This window comes from Apteryx mantelli, chromosome 6 (genome assembly GCF_036417845.1).
Source record: "Apteryx mantelli isolate bAptMan1 chromosome 6, bAptMan1.hap1, whole genome shotgun sequence".
NCBI lineage: Eukaryota > Metazoa > Chordata > Aves > Apterygiformes > Apterygidae > Apteryx > Apteryx mantelli.
Genome location: NC_089983.1, coordinates 37,908,281 through 37,932,074, shown reverse-complemented (window position 1 = coordinate 37,932,074; position 23,794 = coordinate 37,908,281). Strand labels below are relative to the sequence as shown.

The window sequence follows — 23,794 nt, the reverse complement described above, 5'->3', positions numbered from 1 at the left end:
GCAGACAGGGCATCCTCTGTGGAAGCTGGCTGGATTTTTGTATTTGTTTCTCCTGGTAGTTTGGACCTTCCTGAGGCATACCAATCTGCAAGGCACATTTGCAGATGAAACATGGAAAACATTGGAGCTAGCAGTATTATTTGTGTAAATTATTTCTCTGTACCTGAGTTTATGATTTTGATAATACTCTCTCTGACTACACAAGTTAAACAGAATGTGTCCATTAGGGGAAAAAAACAATCAGAAGATTAAACATTGACAGAGATAAGATACCTCCAGAGAAAGAACCTGCATTCATTACAAGAACAATGAAGGTGCTATTAATCGGGAATTACCTACTTATCTAGTTCCATCCAGGCTAAAAGATTTATTTTTCTGAGATGGGCTAAACGGTGGGCAGTAGCACCTGCAGTTAAGTTTCTGGTGGAGAAAGTGCAGCAATATAGCCTGTCTATCCAATGCCATGGCTATTTGGAGCACACCAGGATTCACAAAGGAAGGAGAAAGCTTATACAGACTTTTCTTGTTGTGACTGTTTTCTCTGGTTGTGTAGTAAAATGAATAAACAATGAGTTTGCTGTAAAGAAGTTGGAGAGGGCAAGAGGTTGTCATGCTGATCAGTTATGAGTCATAAGTTCTCTGGAGGAAATTTTTTTTAGAGATGCCATGTAGAGCTGATCCTGTCAGTTACACAGCTGGATAAAAATGGACTGCAACTTGTACAGCTGCCCAAGAGGCACCGAGTGACATGTTTTGCTACTAAAGAAAGTGAAGAATTCAAGCCTCTGAGCTTTGGATTGAGAGGGCCTGCAAAGATGACTATAGATTCAGGTGCTGAATATAAGGCTTGAGAATATAGCATAAATACTGTAGGCTGAATAAATGTCATGTAAAGCTGAGAACTGAGGTAGTAACTGGAGTTGGATGTGGATGATCAGTTTTTTGCTTTGTGAGTGTGCCTATGCTTTGTTATAAAGTTAAATGGTTATTTCTTGCTTGGATTATTCATTTAAATAATTTTTAATTCCCCATCAGCTATGACTGGACATTCAGTTTTCTTTTAAGCTTACATCTGAAGAAATGGAGGAGACAATTCACTTTCATTCTTATTAGAGCTTTAGGGTATTTTTCTAAGGCTATTTTCCTTGTTTTTACATTTTCTGTGGAAAGCCTGCATAGCAAACACTATTCTTCTGAGCAGAACACTGGTTGGCATCTGTCAGGAGCAGTCCTTAATCAAGGACAGGAGCCACTGCTGTGCATAAAGTACTTCCTCCCTCCCTCAGCTTTCAATGTGAGGCATTGGATGGGAGAGAGAAAGACTGTCATGCCTCCAGATATTGTGTCATCAGACAGCACTGATAGCTTACTTTAGACTTACATGGCTTAATCTGCAACTTATTAATTACAAAACATCTTCAGCTTTTATTCATTATTAACAAACTGGTTAATGTTCTTGCTTTCAGTTACCTATTGACATTTTCACCTTAGTTGCACTCTATAAATCCATCCTTCTAGATTATCCAAAGACCATTTTTATTACTATTTATTGTTCACTAAGTATCCACACTGTACTTGGTACTGAAGTAGATATAATTTAAACCAAGAACCCTACCCTGGGGAGGTTACAACCAAGAAGATGTCTTGCCTTTGGCCTTGTGTCTTGCCTTTCATAATTGGAATTTTTGAAGTAAAGCTTAGAGTGAAATACACTGTGAGCTAGAAAGCATATTTCTTGCCTTTAAAATACTTGCTCCAGAGTCATATTGGAAAATATGTAATGTCTTGAACACTCTTTTCTTCTCATCAAAATAATTCAGATATTGAGCAACCTTCAGTAGAGCTTATATCTTTTATCTAATTTTTCTGTCGGACCATCTTTTAGTAAGATGGTGTGCACTGCATTAATGACTGGATATCAGGACAGCACATTGAACTGCAACACAGAGAAGGAATCAGATACATGCATTTTTTTTGGTTATTGCAAGTGGTTTGTATTTCTTGTATGTGGTTCATAGGTAGGGAGCCCTACACTGCACAGAGCCAGGTTAGATACTGCTGAATGCTGGGGCTTATCTGACATTTTTAATGAACTTGACAATGAGGGGAAGAAAAACTGCTACCTAGGCTACTACAATGGAAAATGACAAAATGCTAGTGATAAAGTTTTGTAAAAGCTGTTCTCCCACCCAAAGGGAATAAGAAAAAAATATGTGAGACTGTATGGGAATTGCTGTGATAACAAAATCAGGGCAGTAAGGAAGGAAGAGCTACTGTGGAACAGTAAAAGGATCCCGTTTTTGAACAGCTCTGTGCAAGTTACACAAGGTTAAATTACAGCTCTGTCATTGTCATTCATATAGGCTGCAGTAATTTTTTTTCCAGTAGTGGTTATAGAACAGCGCGTAATATTTTTTTTAACATTGGATAAGTCTCTTTGAAGCTGGCAAATTAACAATTGTGGGAAATGAAGATCTGTGATTATCTGGAAAAAAAAATATGCTGTGTTGTGGACTACCCTGTAGGCCTTCTGAGTGACCTGACCTTGAGTTGAAAGGCTATACCAGTCAGCCTGACCAAAGCATGACGGAAACAAAATACTTGCGGTAAACACTTTTATAGCTAGCAGGAAACACCACAATATCCTTCTTTAGTCCCAACTGAAAAACAGGAGCACAGCTTTTAGATGGATCATTGACATGAGTGTGACTCCACAGTTTGCTTCCCAAATGTTACTGTGCTGATTTAGTTATTGCTTTAGGTGGAAGAAGGAAAGATGAACATGTCCATCTACAAAAATCCGTGGAGACAAAATGAAGGGCAGGCAAATACTTGTGTGCACATTTGTAGCTCACATTTAAGAAGAGAGACTAAGCAAAGCATAAGTTGTTTAGGGAACTTGGATGTATGAATGAGTTACTGTGCTTTATGGTGCCTTGCACATGAGCAACAGTAACTATTTGTGTACTCTTAGCTCACAGCAGATTCAAGGTAACAGTCATTCACTTAAACCTTAATGAAAAAGCAATAATCTCAGACATTAATTATGAATTAGGTGATGAGAACCATTTAATAGACCAGAGACAAGCCACCTAAGTTCCACTTCAGATTTCATGCTGCATTTAACCAGACTTGAGAGAGAAACTACATATTATTTTTATTGGTTCTGTGTTCAGTGCTCATGTAATATTTGGCTTTTCTTACGTTGCTCTAGTTCCCCAGTTTGAAACCAGGTGTAGCTATGTGGAGGCTACACTTCAAGAGTTTTTGGCTTGGAGTTGTGGACAGCCTTCCTGCCTCTCTGGACCATTCAGTTGTTATGAATACTCCAAATATTGGGCTTATGCTGACTACAAATACATTGCCAGGTTATTTGAACACAAGGAAGAAGTTTTCCAGGTAAACCATTAATATTACCTCTTTCCAGTTTAATCACTGCAAATGATAGCTTTTAAAACCTCTACTGCAATCCCCATTTATTTTAAAATTTTGAAATAAAAGCTATTACTTAACTTTCAGTCTAATAGAGAACTAGTACCAAGGGGCAGCCATCTAAACTTCTGGGTCTCCTTACATGCCTAAAAACAATAGCACAAAAAACAAAACAAATTATTTAAATTAGCAGCACGCCCTTCCCATTTAGCCATGCATCATTCTGTGACTGGAGGAAGGCCTTTGGGAGCAGGGTCAGGGAACACCGGTCACGTTTATGACCTTGGCAGCTGAACATCTTTCCCGAACCTCTTCTGAAGGTCTGAAAGTGAGGTGGGAATAGTTCGTTGAGATGACAGGCAGCTGGCAGGTCTAGCATGTTGCAAACACTAGACCCTGCTGCCACCCCAGATCCATCTTGTATATGAATGAGGTTGCACTAGCTTCCATACAGCTCCACTCAGGAGGAAGCTTGTGCTGGGTGGGATGGAGTCACTAGCAGCAACAGGCTGCGGTGTGGTTTTACTCCGTATTTTTCTCCTGTGGCTCATTTTCTCAAGTAGCACAGTCCCTTAAAATGTTTAGATTAACTGTTTGACGGGGAGAAATTCTGAGTCTGCAGGATTATTATACCTTGATTGTTCATGGAGGCAATATAACATATGAAGTAACTGACCATGGAAGTACATGATCTATGGTAATTTCCAAATGCCCGACACACAGCTGTGTTTTTCTTTTAATTCCTCTAAGGCTAACTACTATTTCAATGTATTGGTTCATCTACATCCCTGCGGCTTCTCCTTGCAAATTGTAAAAGGGAAAAATTAAGGACAGCTAAACAAAAGGTATATTTTATATTAAGTTGTGAAGAAGGAATAGTAAACGAAGCCTTACTCATTTCCACACTTTCAAATGTGAAGATGGAATCATAATTCTCTGCAAATACTGTATCATCAGAATGGCAGGGAGCATGAACTGATAAGCCCCTTTGAATTAATTTTTTCCTCAGAAAGCATTTTCTGTGCTCCTTATATGTATTTTATTCTTTTATACTAGTAAAATCAATATTTTTCAGTGCTTAATGTTTTTCACACTGTCTCCTTTCCCTTTTTTCCATGGGTTAGAGAGTAAGGTTTGGGCACAGAGGCCATCATACCTTTTTCCCCCCTCCCTTCTGCAGCACACTGAACACTTGAGTAGGTTCCCATAACTTGGGCTGCACAACTCTGATACTGGGTTGCATTCTTTCAACTAAGTTCAGAGCTCCAGTGGTGTTTCGGGCTTCCCCAAATCTTTGAATGACTTCCCCTATCTGTGGTCCTGCCTTGGCTTTCTCTCTTCCTGCCTCAATAGACAGCATTTTCCCTTGCTTTATGGCATAAGACCGTGAGGATAATAGCAGCTTAAAAGACCTGAATAGCCTGCTGCTTCGTCCGGTCAATAAAAGCATACTTGAAGGAAACAACCATTTTCCTGCGCCTCCTTCTTCCCCTTGCCCCTATTCAAGTACAAAATTGAGGCTCTAAGAATTGCGTTTGTGTGCAAGTACCACGCCACAACCTCGTCACCTGACCTATAACAAGCAACAGATTGTGCTGTAATTTTAGAACAGACACGCATAATGGTTATGCCATGGATTTTTTTTAAAGCAAAATCTGGGAAGGAAAAAATCAATAGTGTTATGCAAGCAAATATGGTGTATGTCATCTGCCAGTTTCACAGGCGTGGAAGTGAAATGCATCAGCTCCAGACTTGTATGGATTTGGAAACACTGCTACACAATTTATATCAGCCAAAAGAATTCTGTGCAGAAGTTTTCATTCTTGCATGAATTTGATGGTAACCCCTTTTTTTCATTGTAGATTTTATTTAGATTTATCTAAGGTGACTTGAAGGGGAAAAGAAGGCCAACTGCACTGTTATTTATAGTGATTAATAGGGCCATTTAGAAGTTGTTTGAAATTTAGATTGCACTGTTTATCATTTACAGTTGTGTGGGCTAAGGTAATGATTCCATTAGTCTAATCTATGAGCAGTATCTAGCATCTTACATTTTTTGTTCAGTTGATATTTCATTACAGAATTTGAGGTATAAATCAGAAGCAAGATATATGCATGAAGTTTAAATAGAAATGAGACCTTTTAAAGTGACATACGGGTACAGATTAACTTCATTATAAGCAGCAAATGAAATAAATATAATTCACAAGTAATGTGCCATCTGTTATGGTTGGAACACCTTTTAGTGCATTTCTTCTTGCTATGGCTTTTTATTGTAGAAAAGGAGCCCATTGTGACAGGATTCCAGTAATCCTACCAGTTCCTTTTCAGTTCATTGGTTAAAAACTATTTTACCCATAATCGCTTCCACTATTTACTACAGCTGCAGCATTTTCAAAAAGTTCTTTTAAATCTAATATTGATTATGTGTGCTTTCTTTCCACTTAAATTGTAACAAAATACAAAAACTATTTGGGTGTGAGATTAAAGTGTAGAGACGATATTACACTTAACTTTATCACTGAAATAGTTGTATTGGATTTTAAATTTTATGGCTGCTGAAATCTATAGAAGCAACTTTTGCTTTTTGATTTCTTGCTGCTTTTGACAAATGTTTATATTAGACTTCTGCATTTTTTTTCAAATGATACCTTTAAAATCAATAGCTCTGAAATTTAAAATCTTTAGCAATACCTAATTTTTGGGAAGGCTATCACTCATTTTGAGGGTTCTCTAATACAGAGTCATGGTGAAGTCATTCTTATAATGTCTAACTGTAGTTTTCCTCATCCATAGATCTTAAAAAGGGATAGTCACCCACCAGTCTGCAAGCAGCCAGCTTACATACTTAAATTAGGAGAATAGACACCTATTTTCTCTTTATAGACAATGAAGGAGGGAGGCTGTTCCAAGGGGTGATGGAGAGAGCTTTGACAAGAGCAGGGGCCAAGTTTAAATTAGGTTCCTAAAATTAGGTGATGTGAGTGACCCTGAGAGTGCTTTTCTGAAATTGAACAAATATCATTATCTTCCTTTTCAAGATGGAAAAAAATAAATCTCAGAGATGCAGTGATTTGCCTGAGACCATCAGTAAGCCAGGAATTGAATCTCGGCTTCCTAAGGCTCAGGCTGGAGCTTCAGCCAAAAGGCCACAGCAGCTCAGGCTGGTACACTTGACATGCTTTCCAATACACATGTGAACGGGCTCTGCAGGTTGCAGGGTGAGCTGTAGAAAGGTGGGAAAGCTTTATCCGAGCTAGGCAGAGCCAGTCTGCAAAAGCTGGTCGATCTCCTGGACTATCCCAGCAATACCTCCCTGTCTCTCATTCCAGCTCTCATCCCCGGGGGATTGCTTTGGGGAGGATCAATGTACCGGAAAGCTCCAGGATCGTATTCATAATAGATGCACACATGTTCTGCCCTTTTCCCCCGTGCAATCGAGTTGCTTTTAAGTTCACTGCCTCCACAATTGCGAAGGCAAGAGCAGAATGTGTCCGTTATGCAATAAGGAACTTACAAAAACCGACATGCCGCTGGGTCAGAAATGGGCTATAATCTGTGTTTCCAGGATCCATGGAGAAAGCTGAGACAAGGCTTTCAGGAGTAATGAGACACAGAGCAACTGTGCCACATGGATTATGAAACTGGTTTGAAAAGGGGAGTGGGGATTTTGTCATTCCTTTCTTTCTTCCTCCCTTTTTTGAAATGCCTTATATCAGAATTTATCATTGAGCAATTCTGAGCTTGGTTGGATATGGTTAAGAGTGGGGAAAAAAGGAGGGTTTAAAAAGAAGGAGAAGCAGCCCTGTGTGGCCACAGAGTGCTTGGGCAGTCCTTCTGTAGCACAAGCAGGGTAACTCGAGTGATACGAAAGACTGGGATGAGAACTGGAGACAGAGATCTGGGACTCTGCGCAGTCAGGCTGGGAAAGCAGAAGAAATCCTGCTGGAGAGGAGGACTTTGCAGGAAGGGGAGCAGAAACTCCCACCTAGGAGTAACAGCTGAAGAAGATAAAGAGCTACTGGAGAGGTGGAGGGAGAACACAAGAGGACCAGAGAACTGACAGTAAGATGTGAAACAGTTTAACTGCTTACGTAAATAACCTTTTCTTTGCTGTAGGATATAAAGTGGTCTGACTTTGGGTTTCCTGGAAGAAGTGGAAAAGAGAGCACACTGTGGATTGGTTCTGAAGGAGCAAACACTCCGTGCCATTTGGACTCTTACGGCTGCAATTTAGTGTTACAAGTACAGGGAAGGTAACAAATACCCGTGTTATACAGAGGAAAGCTATACAGTGCTAGAAGGAGTGTTAGTTCTGCACTCTTGAATAGTAGTTCTAACTCCTGATTATTTTAATTTGCTCAGCTATCAATGATTGAAGAATATCAAAGCTGTTCTATAGGAAATGGCAGAAATTTGGAAGGTTGGAGTTTGAGTGTAATTTTATTACGCCAATGTAATTTTATTTTCTTCTATTTGAGGAAGAATATTCTTCCTAATCTGTGCATTATGTGTGTCCAATAATAAATATTCTAACCCTCCTAGTGGTTATGAATTTGGGAAGTTGGAATTAGGAGATAAAGAGTTTTTAAAAAAAAAAAAACAGAAACAAGATAGAAATAAATCACTTTCAGCTTTATGATATTCTCTGTGCAAGAGCTTCTAATAGCCTGCTAGAATTCATTTAAAAGGGGAACATCAGGATGGGAGCAGCCAACTGTGAGCAAACTTAAAACGGACACTTGAAGCTTCAAACTCATTTTTGGGGCGTGTGTCTTTGTTGCCATTTCTTTCTGCCTGTTGGCAAACTGTCTGGTTTTTTTCCCCTTCCTTTTTTTTTTTTTTTTTCCTCCTTTCCCTGCATATTTGCCTCATTTTTTTAGGCTGATTCTGTTAACGTTAGTGTAACAAAGGAAGTTGCATGTATTTTTCTTAGGTCTGATAGTATATAAGGGAAGGAATAATTTGCCAGTGGGATTTTAATGTGGTTAATTACTCTGGTGTGATTTATAAAACAGTAAAATCATGGTTGCGTTGTGATTAAGGTGCAGGACTGGAAGTCAGGCAAGCCTGGCTTCCATGCTGGGCTCTGCAACAGATTGACTGGCTTAAAGGCCTGAGGCAAATGCATTTTTCATCATCTTATCTGTAAGAAGGGTAATTCTGTTTAGCTCTCAGGTGGGTTTTCATTCATTTTTGTAAATAGCCTTGAGATTCTCAGGTGGAAAGGGCAGCAGAGACAGTCTGGAAGCCCCACTCAGCATCCTACTTGTTGCTGCAGCCAGTCCCACGGACTTCAGATCACATTAGTAAGCATTACGCACTGAAGTCCAGACACTTAAGTATATTTAGGAACCAAAAATCTCACTGAAAACCATGAGGCTTATGTGCTTAAATGTCTTCTAAGGATCTGCCTAAATAGTGGGTGTGCTAAGTACAGTAATCCAGCAGACCTGACACCCGCCCTGCCTTTTTGATCTCTACCTTCAGGTGTTGAACTTGAGCCAGAGTGCTAGGATCGTGTTGCAATTTTGCCTGCCTTACCAAGGCACTCCCCCCTCCTCTGATAGACCAAAATCCTTGCTCTTCTCAGAGAAAGAAGCCTAAAGCCTTTTTGTGGCCTGAAAAGACAAAGTTGTTTTCCTCTTTAGAGCAAAACCTATAAATAGATCGCAAACTTATACAAGCTTGTGAATCCTGTGCTGCTTCAGAGCAGAAAGAACGCCTTTGGAGACTCACAAACAAGATGGGCTTTGCAACAGAAAATAAGCTTATGCTGAACTTAAATAGATTTGCCTTTGCAGGAAAGTCAGGGACCACTCCTTAGCCCTTTGTTGCTATCTTGAATTTCCTCCTTGCATCCCTCAGGCTTCTTAATAATTTTTTGCTTCGGGGTATTGCTTTATCATGAGCCTGCAGGATTAACCCATGAGCCTCCTAACCTAGTCATTCTCCTGAGGATCTGCTTTGGAGGGCAAATATTAAAATTGCAATAGAGCTTGGATTTCAGGCCAACTATTTATTGAGTTTTCAGCCAGCAAACGCTTTGGTAATTACCAAGAAACATCAGCGGCCTGTGGCACTTCCATCTGTGCTGATTTCTGCAGTTCTGGCTATCCTGCTATTCCTGTCTCTTCAGGTTTTGTGCCATGTGGCTGCCTTTCTCTCATTTTCGGATCTGACTTAGAACTGACAACCAGAAGCAGTAGACAAAAAGCAAGGAGTGAGTACTAAGGAAAGAGACAAAAAGAAAAGACCTAGCTAGAGCCTGAAACCAAGAGGTGAGCTGCACAAATTGTCCAACCGTGCTGCAAAGTACTGCCTTTATTTTTCCACTGCTCAGTGCATGGGTCTCTGTTGCACTGATCCATGTAAACAAAAGAGAGAGATTCGCTCTTGAGGACAGAGTCCATCCTTCCTTTCCGCTTGGCCCTGCACTGTGGTGTGTAGACCTGTTCCTTTGGTCACACAGGAAAACAGCCTGGCACAAGAGTGCCCTCGTAAGCAGAACCACCCTGTCCTTGAGCTGGTGGTTGCCGAGGGGGTTCTCAATGCCAGTGGCTCACACAAGCCACAGTTTCAACAGGTGGTTGCTGACAACACTAGAAAAATTGTTTTTTTTGGAATGCTTATGTCTGTGGATCTCTCTGATTTTATGCTGTTGTCATAACTGTGGCATGGGAGCCTCAAGGTGAGTTTTACCAAGAATGAGGGTTTTGTGGCTAATAGATGAACATGAGTAATGCACGTGATGATAGGAAACAAAAGATCAAGTTCATACTCCTTCACTATTACCATCATAAACACACAGTGCCCTCCTTTTAAAACAAACAGGGGTACTGCACCTATTCATTCAGTGAACAAAAGTATGTTGTCCCTGATGAAACTGTTTTTCTTGGTTCGTAGGACAATTGCCAGGTTTTTAATGGGTCTCTGAGCATCTGTAAATGCTGCATGTTGCTCTGCAAAAGGGAGGAAGGAAGAACCAGATGGAGGAGCTTTTTTTAAATTTTATTTTATCTGCCTTTTAAAAATAATTGGTGAGAAGCTCTAATTTTTTCAGTTAAAAAATTAAAAAGTGGAATGTTTTAAAAACACTTTTAGTAGACAGCCTGCAAGCACTGCCTGTGTTCTCACTGCGTAGGAGATTCACACAGTGAGGCAGATTTATGTTTTATTGAAAACCTTGCTATTGCCTTTAGTTCTTAGCTATAACTGACATGCACTAAATACATTTTTATCTTCCCTCTATTTTCAGGAAAAGATGGCACCTCTTCCCACCTGGTGACACCAGTTTCCTTTATCCCACTAGGATCCCTTATGAGGAATCCAGCGTATTCAGCAAAGTCAATGTTGCCAATCCTGATCTGAAACGCTTTCCTGAGTTTAGGAACGCAACAGCCCATATGGTTACACTCAGTCCAGGACAGGTACCATTCACATATATACTTTACATTACTTTAAAGCTTTTAGTAAATGATTTATATTGCTAAGGGTTAGGAAATCATAACAGATTGACTATATTTCTGTCCCTCTACATTTTGCAATCATGCTTGATACATTTCTCTCGATACAGGAACTTTCTTAATAACCTAGTTATTATTTTACTAGCCTTTTACACAAAAAACTGCAAACATTTGGAGAATTCAGTAGGCTCCCCAGTTCCATAACAATTCTTGCAGTCGCCCCCAATTCCATCTGCTTTAAAGGACTGAAAACTTTCTCGAGCAGTACTCTAACCTATCTACTCTGAAACCTGTATGTTGCATAAAATATATTTGATTAACGAGCATGCAGAGCCAGCAAAGGAACTCATTTATATTTTGATAGTGAGGAATAACCTTCACCAGGGAACATTGGCCCAACTTGTTGCTTTAATAGCTGAATATTTATAGTGATGATACTTGCATTTAAAGTGCACACCATCCAGAGGTTTCATGGTACTTTACAAGGATGTAAGGATATTATTAACCCCGTTTTACTGAGAAAGTCCAGTTAAAAGTGCCTGGCTCAAGTCACACAGGCAGTCAGCAGCAGAATGGGGGCAGGACTCAGGAATGTTAATTCTTGGTCTCCTGCCATTAATAGTGTCCTTCTCTTATTTAATCAACATAGTCTGTATTTAGAGCCTGAATTACCCTTTTCCATTCATTCAGCTGTACGTGTCCTTGTAAAACACTCCCGATGTGCATTGCTCCAACTGTGTAAGACAATGGGATTGCCACTTCTAGCACCTTTTCACCGTTCTCCTGCCAGATGTTGTCACCTCTTCTGAGCTGCCAGCTCAGTGACTTGTGTGAGTGTTCTCTAGCTCCTAGTTGACAAACCCAGCTGCCTTCAGCAGTTAAAAAATAGAGTTTTGCTAATCCAGCTAATTTGGGGGAGACAGTGGGGAGCAGTCCTGTGAGCTGGCATTGGAACAGGGTAGTAGTTTCCAACAAGAGGATGATGTCTATCAACTGGGAACTGTATGTTCTGCTTGCACCGTTGCAAATGGAAGGGAATCTGTGATCGACTCTTCATTGTTTGCAATACATTAACTTCTAGTCATACTCTTAAAGCAAAATGATTAATTTTGCCATCTGCACTTTGTAAGGTGACAGTGTTTAATAATTAAAAGCACAAAGAACAAATTTTTACTATTGATAAAAATGCCACATCCATTCAGCACTGCTGCATTATCTATGATCCCCAACACTATTTCAATTTATAATATGCATTGGAATGATCAAGTATGATAGTGAACTTTAATATGGTCTTAATTTTAATTAGGCTTACAGCAATTACAAATTAATCTTGCTGGGAATAAAGGTCTTGAGACAGCTCAGTAATACAGGTTCTCTGTATTGCCATGAAGGAGACACTGTTTGGATTTCTGGGGAGAAAGTAATGTAGGCAATGATGGAGCTGTGAGGTATTGCCTTCATCCATTTTATCAGCACGTTTTGGGCAGTGCTTTCCAGCTTCTCATCCAGAAGCTTCTGGGGCAGCTGGCTGGGAACTGCTGCTGTTTGATGGAGAGGAAAGGAATAACTAAGAAGAATTCCTCTGTTAATGAGAGAGAGGATCCCTAAATAATGATTTTGATACAAGCTCAGTTTTGGCTTTCAGATAGAATTAATACAATTACTTAAGGATTTGCAGCCAGCTTTGCTCTGCAATAACTTACAGCATCTCCACTCCTTCCCAGAGCAAGCAGAATGTTTTGGATTAGATATTGTAACAATACCAGGCTTAAAAATAAAGACAAAGGTGTTCTTAGGTATTCAGTAGAGGAACTGCATGTAGGGTGAGTACAGCTTTGAATATCGAAAACTTAATGTGTCTAATGCCACCTTCTGGTCGCCATGTCTCATTGTGTTTGCTATAAACCGTTTTATACAACCATTTAAGGCTTCAAAGCAGAATTCCTCTGTATAACATTGTACCAATGCATAATGCATACTTTGATTGCATTCTTTGTGTCCTTTCACTGTATTCTTCAGAGGTGAATCTTTGTTATCAATTTAAATAGTTGGCTGACAACTCTAGGTTTTTATAAGGTTTCATTCTGTACTTGACCAGTGGCTGCAGGCTGAATTTCCACAGAGGTCTTAATGCAGCTCCTGGTTATACACTAATGATCTATTCTGGATAGAAATTATGGTAACATTTAGACATCTAACTTATTTAAATAGGCAGCTATGTAGTTCTAGGATTTGCAGCTGTATATGACTACATTCACCAAGTTGCAAGGTCAAGTTGTTTCACACAAAGGTAGGGACTCCTTGTAAACATCTGGACCTGGTCACCTGTGTGATGGTTTCAAGGTTGAATGGTAAGTATGGAGCAGGAGGCTGACTGCTGGTGAATTTGTATTCACCAAACTGGTGGGTGTTCACCCAAAGCATTAGTATTTTATTTGTTCATAGATTATGTCATATTTCTAGTAATACCTTGATTGTTTTCACAAATACAAAATACTGCTTAAAAGACTGCAAACAGGACAAAACACATCCATTTTAATATATTCCACCCTTTCTTTACCTTTCCTCATGTCTCTGGGACAGGGGCTAGGAGAGTTAGAGTAGGATCCATCACCCTCAACTTAAACCCTTTCCAGGACAGATGTCCTGCCTGTCATGAGTGGGAAGAACCTGGCACCTCTACAGGGCAATTCATCCTGCTTGTCTTCTACAATTAGAATCCTGCAGAAACATTCATCCCATCTTGTCTTTTTGCACAGGCTGTAAAAGGAGCCTACGCAAGTAGATGCTTAACTTTTTGATTATTAAAAATAGGTGAGATGAATCCTACCTGAAAAGGCTGTGAAAAACTGAGATGCTATATAAATTCAAAATCATTGATCATTCTCTCCTCTGCCCCATCTCTCACCTGATTCTTGCTTCCTTCCTGCTCACTAATGTAATTGTTCTTAGTCCATCTTTCTCTTAATCCATCTTCAAGTCACTAGACAATGGTAGAAAAAAAACTGTAAAAAGTGCATCTCTGCTTGTCTGAAGGTAGACACATGAAGACTCCACTTATCTGCCCTCCTAGTGGAGGGCAGGCACCATATAGCTTAGGCTCATGTGAGAAATGCACTTCTCTCTCACCGTCCTAAACAGGAGGGGCAGTGGACATCAGGGCCCTGCAGCCTGCTCTGTCACTTCGTGACCCTGTGTGCTAGAGGAGCTGCAATGAAACTCCAGGCACCTGAGATATGAGGAAAGGCCTCATTGAGCCAGCCTAGTACTCAAAGGCCCATCAAATCTGAGAAAGAAGACTTCTAGCCTTAAACATTATCAGGGTATAGGAAGAATAATTAAAAAAAAAAAAAAAGTTACCAACATTTTTGGTTACTTGTCTCTGCCTTTCACTGTTGGCTTCTGCTCAGAACTTCTCCTCGCTTACTTTTTCTTGCCTGCCTTCTAAACGTCTAAAGAAACACGTCTCAAACTAAACCTGTATCTGCAACTACAACTATCACTAAGTTCCTGCGTACAGCAGCAAGGTTTTCGCTTTTTGTGCTCTTACTGCAGTAAGTAACACTATGGGATGCTGCTCAGCAGCCAGAGCTTGCAACAGCGTAAGCAGATCTCTGACTTCTGATACAGTCCTATGCAAGCAAAAATGTTCATGAGGTCAGGCAGGGATTTACCTGTGTGTGCAACCTTTAAAAAAAAAAGTGGAGGGGGGATGAGAACTTCAAATTGGCCTCAAAGTGGGGAACAGCACAACAGACCCAGTCTCAATCATCAGGAGAAATAAGTGATGTGAAGAAAGATGTAGTAAGTCAGGAAATGTAGTAATTGAAACTTTTAAAAAGGCAATAAAGTGTTCCGGCTCAGGGTATATAAAATTTTTTTAAAGGGACTGCAGTGAAAAACTGCTTTTGTTGAAGAGTTGAAATGATTTTAGTTAAAGGAGAATTCAGAGTTGTCAGTGGCACTGTGTGTAGTGTATGGCTGATAACTCTTCTTTGGGGAGGTGGGGAAGGAAGAGAGTATTTTCATGTGTGAGACTACAGAGTTGGCCCTGAACCAGTCCATAGCGAAGGCTCTATTCAACACAGCAGAGAGCCTGACTGATCTTCTGGTTACCAGAACTATCATCTCCATCACAGAAGAGGTAGAGAAGTTCAGGAGTGGAGCTTAGACCATTACTGGTTATTAAAACAACAACAACAACAAAAAACACACCACACACCCAGCTTAGCCTGCAGTGCACACAGAGCCCTACAGGCACTCCCCCAAAAGTCAAGCCTGCTTGTTCCTGAGTCTACTGTCCCGCCTGTTCCGCGACCTTCTCCCAGTTCCCCAACAACCCAATTAATTCCCTTTTTGCTCAGAGGGCTTCTCCCCAGGGTACTTCTGCCTCGAGTGGCCATGGGCTCTATGTTTCAGCAGCGGGGGGGGGAATGTGCCAGATCTTAAGCAAGGCAGGAGCTTGGCAGAGAAGCTCCTTTCTAGGAGCTGGGGACCCACCAGGCCAGGGCATTGACTGGGGCATCAGGACCCCAGAGAGTGCTTCTCACATGCTGCTGCCAAACCTCAGCTCGGGGCTTACTGAGAGGAGAGTACTGTAACAGCAGAGCTAGCTGGGCATTTTTCTTTTTCATTGCCACGGATGCAAGCGATTTTTCCCCGCCACCACCACCCACCACCTTTTTCCTCCCATCACACTCATTCTTTGGTCCTTCCTTTTCCTAGGCAGTTACCCAAGCATCTTTTTCTAATTATCAGGAATTTCTTGGGATACATATTTCTCTTCAGGGTACTCTCTCTCTTTTTTGAGGCAATTCCACCTTTGCTCTACCTTTGCACTGTATCAAGTTAATCATTTCCATTGAGAATTTAAACCTGTTATGTTCTCTGTGCTGTACAAGTCTTCAGCATTGCTCCACTTACTCTCCTGACTATTCTCTTGTGTTTTCTCCTCTTACAGTCTAGGATTTCATTTCATGTTTTCTGGGATTTCTGTCCTACTTTGACTTCATCTGCTATATTTGCCCATCACTAGCCTAAATATGAAAATTATCTGATTGGTTGCTGTTTAGATCTTTCCAACCCATGCAGATAGTTGTACTGAGGAGAAAGCAGGCTAACAGAATTCTCTCTTAGCTTGGAATCATTCTGTCCTGCTTTTGTGCCTCACTTTTCCCTTGTAAAATCTGCTTGCTACATTTTTTTTCATTTCAGTGTGATTTACTTCCACATTTCCCATTGAAATGTAGTTTAAAGTGTAGTTAAATTTATATCCCATTTTCATAAATATATGGAAGTCTGTTTTGTTTTACTGTGGAGTTGACAGATTTTTTTTGCTTCTAGCTTGCAAAGCTAGATCCATGAAGAATCCTACTCTATTTTTCTCTTTGCAGGATTATTTTCTGTGTTCAGCTAAGTTCTGCTGCTCCCTTGCCAGCTATATTTTTTAATTACCTTTTCTCATTTCTTCATCTTCCTTAAAGTTTTAGCCCTTTTGCCTTTTGATAATTTCAATTTTCTCACTGCCATAAATCCTTATTTTAACAAGCATAAGCTTGCTTTCCCCTTTTTATTTTTATGGTACCTATTTTGCCTCTTACAGTCACAGCTCTGTAGCTCCTCTATAAATTGCATCAAACAGTGCCAGATACAGAAATACACAGCTTCTGCAATTATTGCCCTCAAACTGCTAGGAAGTAAAATCAGATCAGTCTCTCCCAAAACCAAGTTCCTCCTCTTCAGTTTGAGGAGACTGGACTCGTTGGGGGGATACACATTTTACTCCTGATTATACCTCCTCCTTCCAAAGCACTTCTGTCTCCACTTTGCATAAGCATTGTGTCAAGCCAGCAGGTTCCAGTCCTAATTTCCAGCTTGTTTTTCCAGACCGCCCCTCTTACTGAAGCATTTACATGCTTCTCTGGATTTATCTCCTGCTCTTGCTCCCCTACTACGTACTACCTCTGCACCATACCCCCATTGCCTAGCACCTACAGCCACATCTCCAGCATGTTGCAAACTCAGTCTTCCCATGCAAGTCTTACAGTAAGGACCCAACTGTTGGAAATAGGCAATTACCTGAGAAACTATACTTACTCCTACTGTATAGCAAAATTTTCCAGGCTTCCTCATTGAGTCCCATCATAAGGGAGCACCCAGCTTCTTTAACAAAAAGAGCACAAGGTAAGATATGAGCCTTCTTCATTTTTCCACCCATATGATTCTGCAGTCAGTGATATGTGGGCAAACGTTTGCTCACAGATAATTCCGCTGCAGCCAATGCAACTACACTATTGATTAAACAAAGCGTATGTTTGTGTGATAGAAGTGATACCCTGAAGCTTGTTCAGTGTAGAAACCATGTTTTGGCTTCAGTCTGTGGAGGGTTTCATGCACTTTTAGATGTGAGGAATAAATAATTGTCAGTGTTTTTTCTTAAGTAATGGCCCTCTGCAGACTGATCTGCTGTGCATATTTTGAGATTGGTTAAACCTGAGCTCTGTACTGATGTGTGTGACATTAAGGTGTGTGCGTGTCTGCAAACCCATGTGTTTTCTACTATTCTGCCTTTCAGTTCTGTCTTTTCAGTGTCTTTTTTAACAGCCTGTCTTGGTGATGTTCAAATTTGTAGCTAAATCCTGCCTTGTTTGACAGCATCTCAAAGTTGCAAAAACATCCTGGATAACTAGATATCACATTAAGTAGTGTGATCCATTGCTAGTAGTTTCAAACATGGCTAATTGCTTTTGATGTTTGTAACTACATCTAATTAAGCAAGGGTTTGGTTTGTTTAATGGCAGGCCTATATTGTGCCACCAACAGCAGAGTTGTTTTTTCCTCCTCTCTCTCAATTACTTCCTTCTCTATTTTGTATACTGTACTGGATTAAAATAGAGGTTCTAATTGTTTGGGGCTTTTAAAGGTCCACTGCTTTTTTTTTTTTTGTGCTTGATTTAAACTGAAACCTGTGAAAAGCATTTTGTCCTGTGGTCCAAAATTAATTCTTACTCTGAGTGTCCTGTGTGTTTGCAGGATTAGGGCCACAGTCACTGTTTCCGGCACAGACATTTTCTGATTAGGCAGGTTGTCTAGCTAGCAGGACATCCTTATAAGTAATGTGCGTCTACCAAGGAGAAAGGAGGAGGGGGAAAAAAGCTGTGATTCAGATACAGATCACTACTTTACTTTCCCCCTTCTGAAGTATTTTTTTCCATCTCTGACCATTTTCATTCCCTGTCAAAAACTGTCTTTATGCTTTTCTTGATAGCTCTGTGTTAATCTAATGTTCACTGATCTGTAAAGTTTGTACTATATCATCAAAACAACGTTAATGTCTTTGTACCATAAAAGCCAAGGGTTAGAATCAATTTTATGTAAGATCTATCATCCTGATATAGTTGTAAGGCCCTGATCTAAACTAGATTGTCACAATTTCTGGGATACCTTCTTTTAAAAGCATGTCTACTAAAATTGACAAGTTTCATATAGGTAAGTATTTACCAAAATTGCAACTACACATTGTTAATCACCTAGATGAGCATTAGGATACTGACTTTTGGTGAAGCCAGCTGGCAGCCATTCTAAAGAAGTTAGGAAGTCTGCTCAATTGGAGAGTCTACAAAAGACTACTTGGCTTAGATGAGACTTTCTCTAAAGCCCTGCTCTACTGCTACACCAGCTGCAATCCCTTCATACAGCAGGACCTTGCCTATCTAGAACAGTTAGGAGCTCACAGTCTTACTCCACATGAGAAGATTTGAGATGAGTAGTAGTTCTGGATCATGTCTACTTCTCATATAACTAGATATTGATATGACTGGAGGAGGGAGGGGACATTTTAGGCTTGAGAGAAGGCTCTTTAGAAAAGAGAAATAAAGATCACCACCCATCCCCAACTCCTATCCTTGCCTCATTCTGCCTCTGCATCCCCATCGCCCCGAGTGAATCACTGTCTTCTGCTGGCTGCTGCTGATACTCAGATGTGATGTCTCTTGATTCCAGGTCCTGCTTGTTCCAAGGCACTGGTGGCACTATGTGGAATCCATTGACCCTGTCACTGTCAGCATAAACTCTTGGATTGAACTGGTATGTGCCCTTTTGTGTCATGGTGATGTAGCACTTCCGTGTCTCTGTGTATTAAAGAGTAGGAAACCCACCGAGTTGCACATAAATAATCCTGTCCCAGATAAAATGACCTCAAGAGCCGTTTTTGAGTTGTTTTAATGGTCTTAAGCTTACATTTACATAGCATCTTTTATCCTCAAGGATCCCAGAACACTTTGCAGACTTGCATGCTGCCTCATTTATCAACCACCACTAAAACACAGCTATGTTTTGACACTGGCACATTTGATTCAAGGTTTTTGCAAGAGAAAGTGAGAGAAAATAAGTGTCTTCAATAAAAAACATTGAAAGGAATATGAGTGGGCGCAGAAGTGATGCCACCCAGAACTCAAGCTGCATTTCCTGTTCAGGATCAAGGGTGATGCATGTTGTCCCTTGCCTGGCAGGTTCTGCCCTGCTGGATTTGCTGTAGTCAGAGGCTGGGGAGGGAAGAGTCCTTGCCAATGCAGTTTTTCTTGAAAAAGATTTTCCGAGGTTCCAGATCTGAAGCTGCAATTCAGCAAAAGTCATATTAAATTTACCTCATTCAGGTGAGCAGTTAAACACATGCTAAACTTTTCATGTCTGACTTCTCATGGACTAATAGGCATTGTGTTGAATAGGGTTTGACAAAACAGTTTCACCTCAAGCACATGCTTACATGCAATGCTAAGTCAGGATTTAAATAAGTCAGATTAATGTGATAGGAGTGGGGTGGCACCAGCTGTTTGAATTCCCATTTCTGTGTGATAGTTTTGAATTTTTCCTGCTCATGTTACCTAGTGTGCATGGGAGCATTCCAGGGATATCATCTCCGTATCCCAGAAGGTTTTCTGATTCAGATTACTTTATCATTAATCCTAGCTTGATAAAAAAGGCTCTTTGAAATGGCCTGTGAAAGATGCCTCACTAAAATGCTATTGCATTTTTTTGCACTTTTATTAGGCTGAAAATCTGCAGGGGGATGAATTTGTCCCTTCAGCTTCTGCTCAGACTACACAAGACATTTCTCATCCCCTCAAACCAGGTGATTTCAGAGTAGAGGGACTTGCTTGGGTGTCTCTCATGGAGAAAATTTCAATATGAGAGCATGCATTTAGAAACAACAGACTGTCAGAGCCCACACTGAGCTCTTACAGAGCCCTAAGTAAGAGTCAGACCATGTCCAATGCCAGAGGAAGCTCCAAGGATATTACAGAGCAGCTACTGAAGCCTGCCTTAAATTTGATGCTTACACCAACATAAACTTGCACCCTAAGCGGCATCTCACAAATTGTCCCCTTCTGGAGGAGCAGGTCAGGATTGTGCTAGGCTGGTAGCTCCCAAGTGGCTGGGTTTTGTGTTGGCTATAGCATTTCTTCCTGTCATTTTATGGGCTGTAAGACGAGAAGGGGGAGAGTGGAACTAAACTCTGTGGCCTTTCCAGTCAGAAGGGTCTTGCTAAGGTCACAGAGATCCTGTTTGGCCCTAGTGGGATCAGGTAGTTGTATATAGATAGTATTGGGAGCAGGAGAGTGTCTGTTGGATCTTGCTAATGAGTGATCCAAAATTAAAAGCTGCCACAAACAGGGAAAAAAGACTATGGTGAATAAATCAATTGTATTGTAGCATTCAAGATAAGCCATAGAAAGGGTTGTATGTATTCATTGCAACCCAGATGAAAGTTCCTTACAGATATTACCCCTGCAGATCATGGTGGCACTGTTTGTTAGATGTTGGGTTGTACAATCTATAAAAATAAATTCTGACATAGATGCTGAAAGACAGTATTGAAGTCGCTTCCATTACCAAATCCAGAAGTTCTCTCACTTGCAGCTGTTACCAGCTGCTTTCATATTGACAGATGTGAATCATGCCAACATCGATAGTCCTAGTGAAACTTAATTATTTTGGCAAGACTTTAGAGCAGAAGTTGTTTTCAGCTGGATGTGAGCTATTCAAAGTACTCCTTGCTTCCTAACATATTCACACAATCAGTGCAACCCTGTTACTCAACAGGCCAGGATGAATCCCAGGAGAGCAACACCTTAAAAATAATCATTTCCCCATGCAGATTCTGAATTTTTAGCATCTTGGGAGCCTGTTATGTAAGGCCATTAACGGGCAGAGCATCCAGAGCCACAAAATGCTAAGAGCAGTTTCCCCCTGCTTCTATCCCAGATTCTACTTGGAGATTCAGGATGAATTACTGTCTTCAGCACGCATGCTAGCAAGATGCATGGTTTGCTTGACACGTTTCCTAAAGCCACAGTTAGGCAATTCGGGGCTGTCTATTGACTAGGTTTTCTTCCTTCCAAAACCTGTGTGTCTTCCAAGTGCCTAAACCAGACCAGATTTATGTATCCACTCCTAGGCACCTGTCATTGAGATAACTAAATCACATACGTTTTGTTTAGAGTCTCATTGCCTCCTCTCCACATACAAGGAACCCAGTTAAATGTGAAAAAGGCTAAAAAAAAATCCTATGAAGTTTTGTTTTGCTATCCTAAACTAGCTAGTACCCAGCTGCTTAATGGGATGATGCAAGAAGTGAAGGGCTGAAACAAAGAGCCAGTTACTGCCTTAGTTTTTGGTTCTGCAGGAGAGCTTTCTTTAGAGGAAACATTTGTTTTTCCCTCTGCTGATGTTTAAGACTGCAGCAGTATATCAGCTTCTCTTAGTGTCACATGATAATATATTTCCTGAATTTTCAGAAGACTCACTTCTGTGCCTCTCTAGCCCCCAGATATTTGTTGACTTGATGTTAACATCCTTTGTATTTTAAGTACTTAAATTAGGCATAATATATAGATATAAAATTTGCTAAGTACTTTCATGGTCCTAGTCCTAAGGAGCCATATAAACAGATATCTTAATTAAATGCTAACGTTGCATAGTAATTTGAAGTACCAGCTTCAATTAACAGAACACTAATAAGGAAAAAGATTACATACACACTGGAATCTATTTTTTGCAAATCCTTGTTCGGATGAGTAGTTGCACCAAAACCTGCGCTATTACTCACATGAGGGCTGTATACATGAGTAAGGAGCTGCAAAAGCCCAAGGCCTTTCACTGACTTTATATACATTAATATGGCTTTCAAAAGTAAGGCCGTCCATTTAGCTCTTCCCAAGATCTTCCACTTTTCTGCAGAGACCTAAGTGCTACCCTGTCTCCAAACACTTTCTGTTCCTTTGAGGCAGGATGCAGACCACGAAGCCCGTGTAGAAGAAGCAATAACTCGAACACTGGTGTGTGCCATAAAATCAGCAGAAAATCCCAGCGATGCAGATCTGTGGCTAAATCCCACAGAGGTAAGCTCTCTTGCTCTCATTAGCAGTGGGTAGCATGAAATTACTGCCATTTTGCTTAACTCCCTGTGAGTCTTTCTACCTCCTGAAAAAAAGGAATTTTAAATTCCTTCCCTTCACATAGCCAAAAGTAATTCAGGGAAGATAATCATACAACATTGAGTTGAGACATACCTCCTTTTAACTGAGTGTATTCTGGGTGTTTTCTTAGATTGAGGCAACATCCCATGACATCAATCTTCAGTACCTGAATAGAGCAGTCTCTGCATATTTCAAGTGTCAAAAGGCAAGCGTGTCAGAGCAGGCACATCCCAGCAGCTTCGGTGCAGAGAAAATGACAAGTGCCTCGCGCAAGAGAAGGAAAAGGCAAGTTGGCACTGAACCAGAGGGCTGCAAATTGCTAACCCATGAAGCAGACTTTTCAACAGTTAAGGCAGAAAAGTTACAGAAAATATCTTTTGGGCCTCATCTTATTCAAGTTTTACCGCAGTCTCAAGAAACAAGCTCAATGGACGCAAGAGCAGTTGAAAGTGACTATAGGGATCTTATCCATGGAAATGAAGGAGGACATTTTGGAAAATTACACTGTGCCAGGAAGCTATTGGTAATGAGTAATGACTGTGAAATGCCTGCAAATCAAATGGATTCAGACGGCAGTCCAAATGCCTCACAAACAACCCTTTCTACCAATGATTTGCTGGACTGTTTGGTTAATCCACATGTCATCAGTTTAGTGGCTCAGCTGCTGTTGGAGAGAACAAGAATTTAATGCTGGAGTGCTATATCATTTCTGAAATAAAGAAATCAAGTGGCAGCCTCGTGCTAGGTTTAAGCTCAGTAATAATTGAAAGGTTCAGTTCTTTGTTTCAAATGCTTTTTAACTATAGATAGACACAGTGGGAAATGCAGACCTATTCCAGATCTACAGCACATTCCGGTTAAATGGCAGAATGAAGCTGAGCTGAAAGACGACTAACTTGTTAATGAGGGATAGGAAGAGAAAGGAGTATTTGGTCATAGAGTTCCTCAGTATTACAAACAAAACAGAGTATCCAGCTATAACGTAATTCCACTTTATTTTATAGATAGGATCTTTAAAACATGCTACAACTCTGAGCATCAGTGAATCATCCACCAATCTGTGGACATTTTTGTGTGAGAAGAGGGCACATACATGAGGCAGGCAGAGGAGTGACTCAAGCTGGAAGCCAAAGCTCACTCTTAGGTCCCCAGAGAGCTGGAGTGGAGAGAGGCAATCCAACTGCTCCGGGGCAGCCATGCAGAGATGAACAGGCTGTACACTGGAGGGGGTAACAGCAGGGGCTGTGATTCCTCCTGGATTAAGCTTGTTACACATAAGTTGCCTGAAGGTTTTTGTCTTTTTTTAATTATTATTTAAATTGGGACCACCAATTCATAGCTTCAGTCTAAGGCTGCTGCCAGTCATCCCCCCCGCCCCACCACATCCCCCAGTATGATGCAAACACCAGTTCTTGGTCT

General features: G+C 40.6%; 1 protein-coding gene across 8 annotated transcripts in view; it reads left to right on the top strand.

Moving 5' to 3' along the window:
- HSPBAP1 (HSPB1 associated protein 1) overlaps nucleotides 1-23,113 on the top strand; it is a 35,870-nt gene extending 12,757 nt beyond the window's left edge. For 7 of the 8 annotated variants that reach the window (XM_067299300.1, XM_067299302.1, XM_067299298.1 and 4 more), the window contains 6 exons: nucleotides 3,215-3,399; nucleotides 7,552-7,688; nucleotides 10,691-10,862; nucleotides 18,900-18,983; nucleotides 22,187-22,297; nucleotides 22,506-23,113. In XM_067299300.1, coding sequence (XP_067155401.1) covers nucleotides 3,215-3,399; nucleotides 7,552-7,688; nucleotides 10,691-10,862; nucleotides 18,900-18,983; nucleotides 22,187-22,297; nucleotides 22,506-23,063 — 1,247 coding nt within the window. In that variant the 3' untranslated portion in view covers nucleotides 23,064-23,113. The remainder of the gene's footprint in view (nucleotides 1-3,214; nucleotides 3,400-7,551; nucleotides 7,689-10,690; nucleotides 10,863-18,899; nucleotides 18,984-22,186; nucleotides 22,298-22,505) is intronic. The other variant, XM_067299301.1, reaches the window with a different exon arrangement.
- Nucleotides 23,114-23,794: the final 681 nt, after the last annotated feature.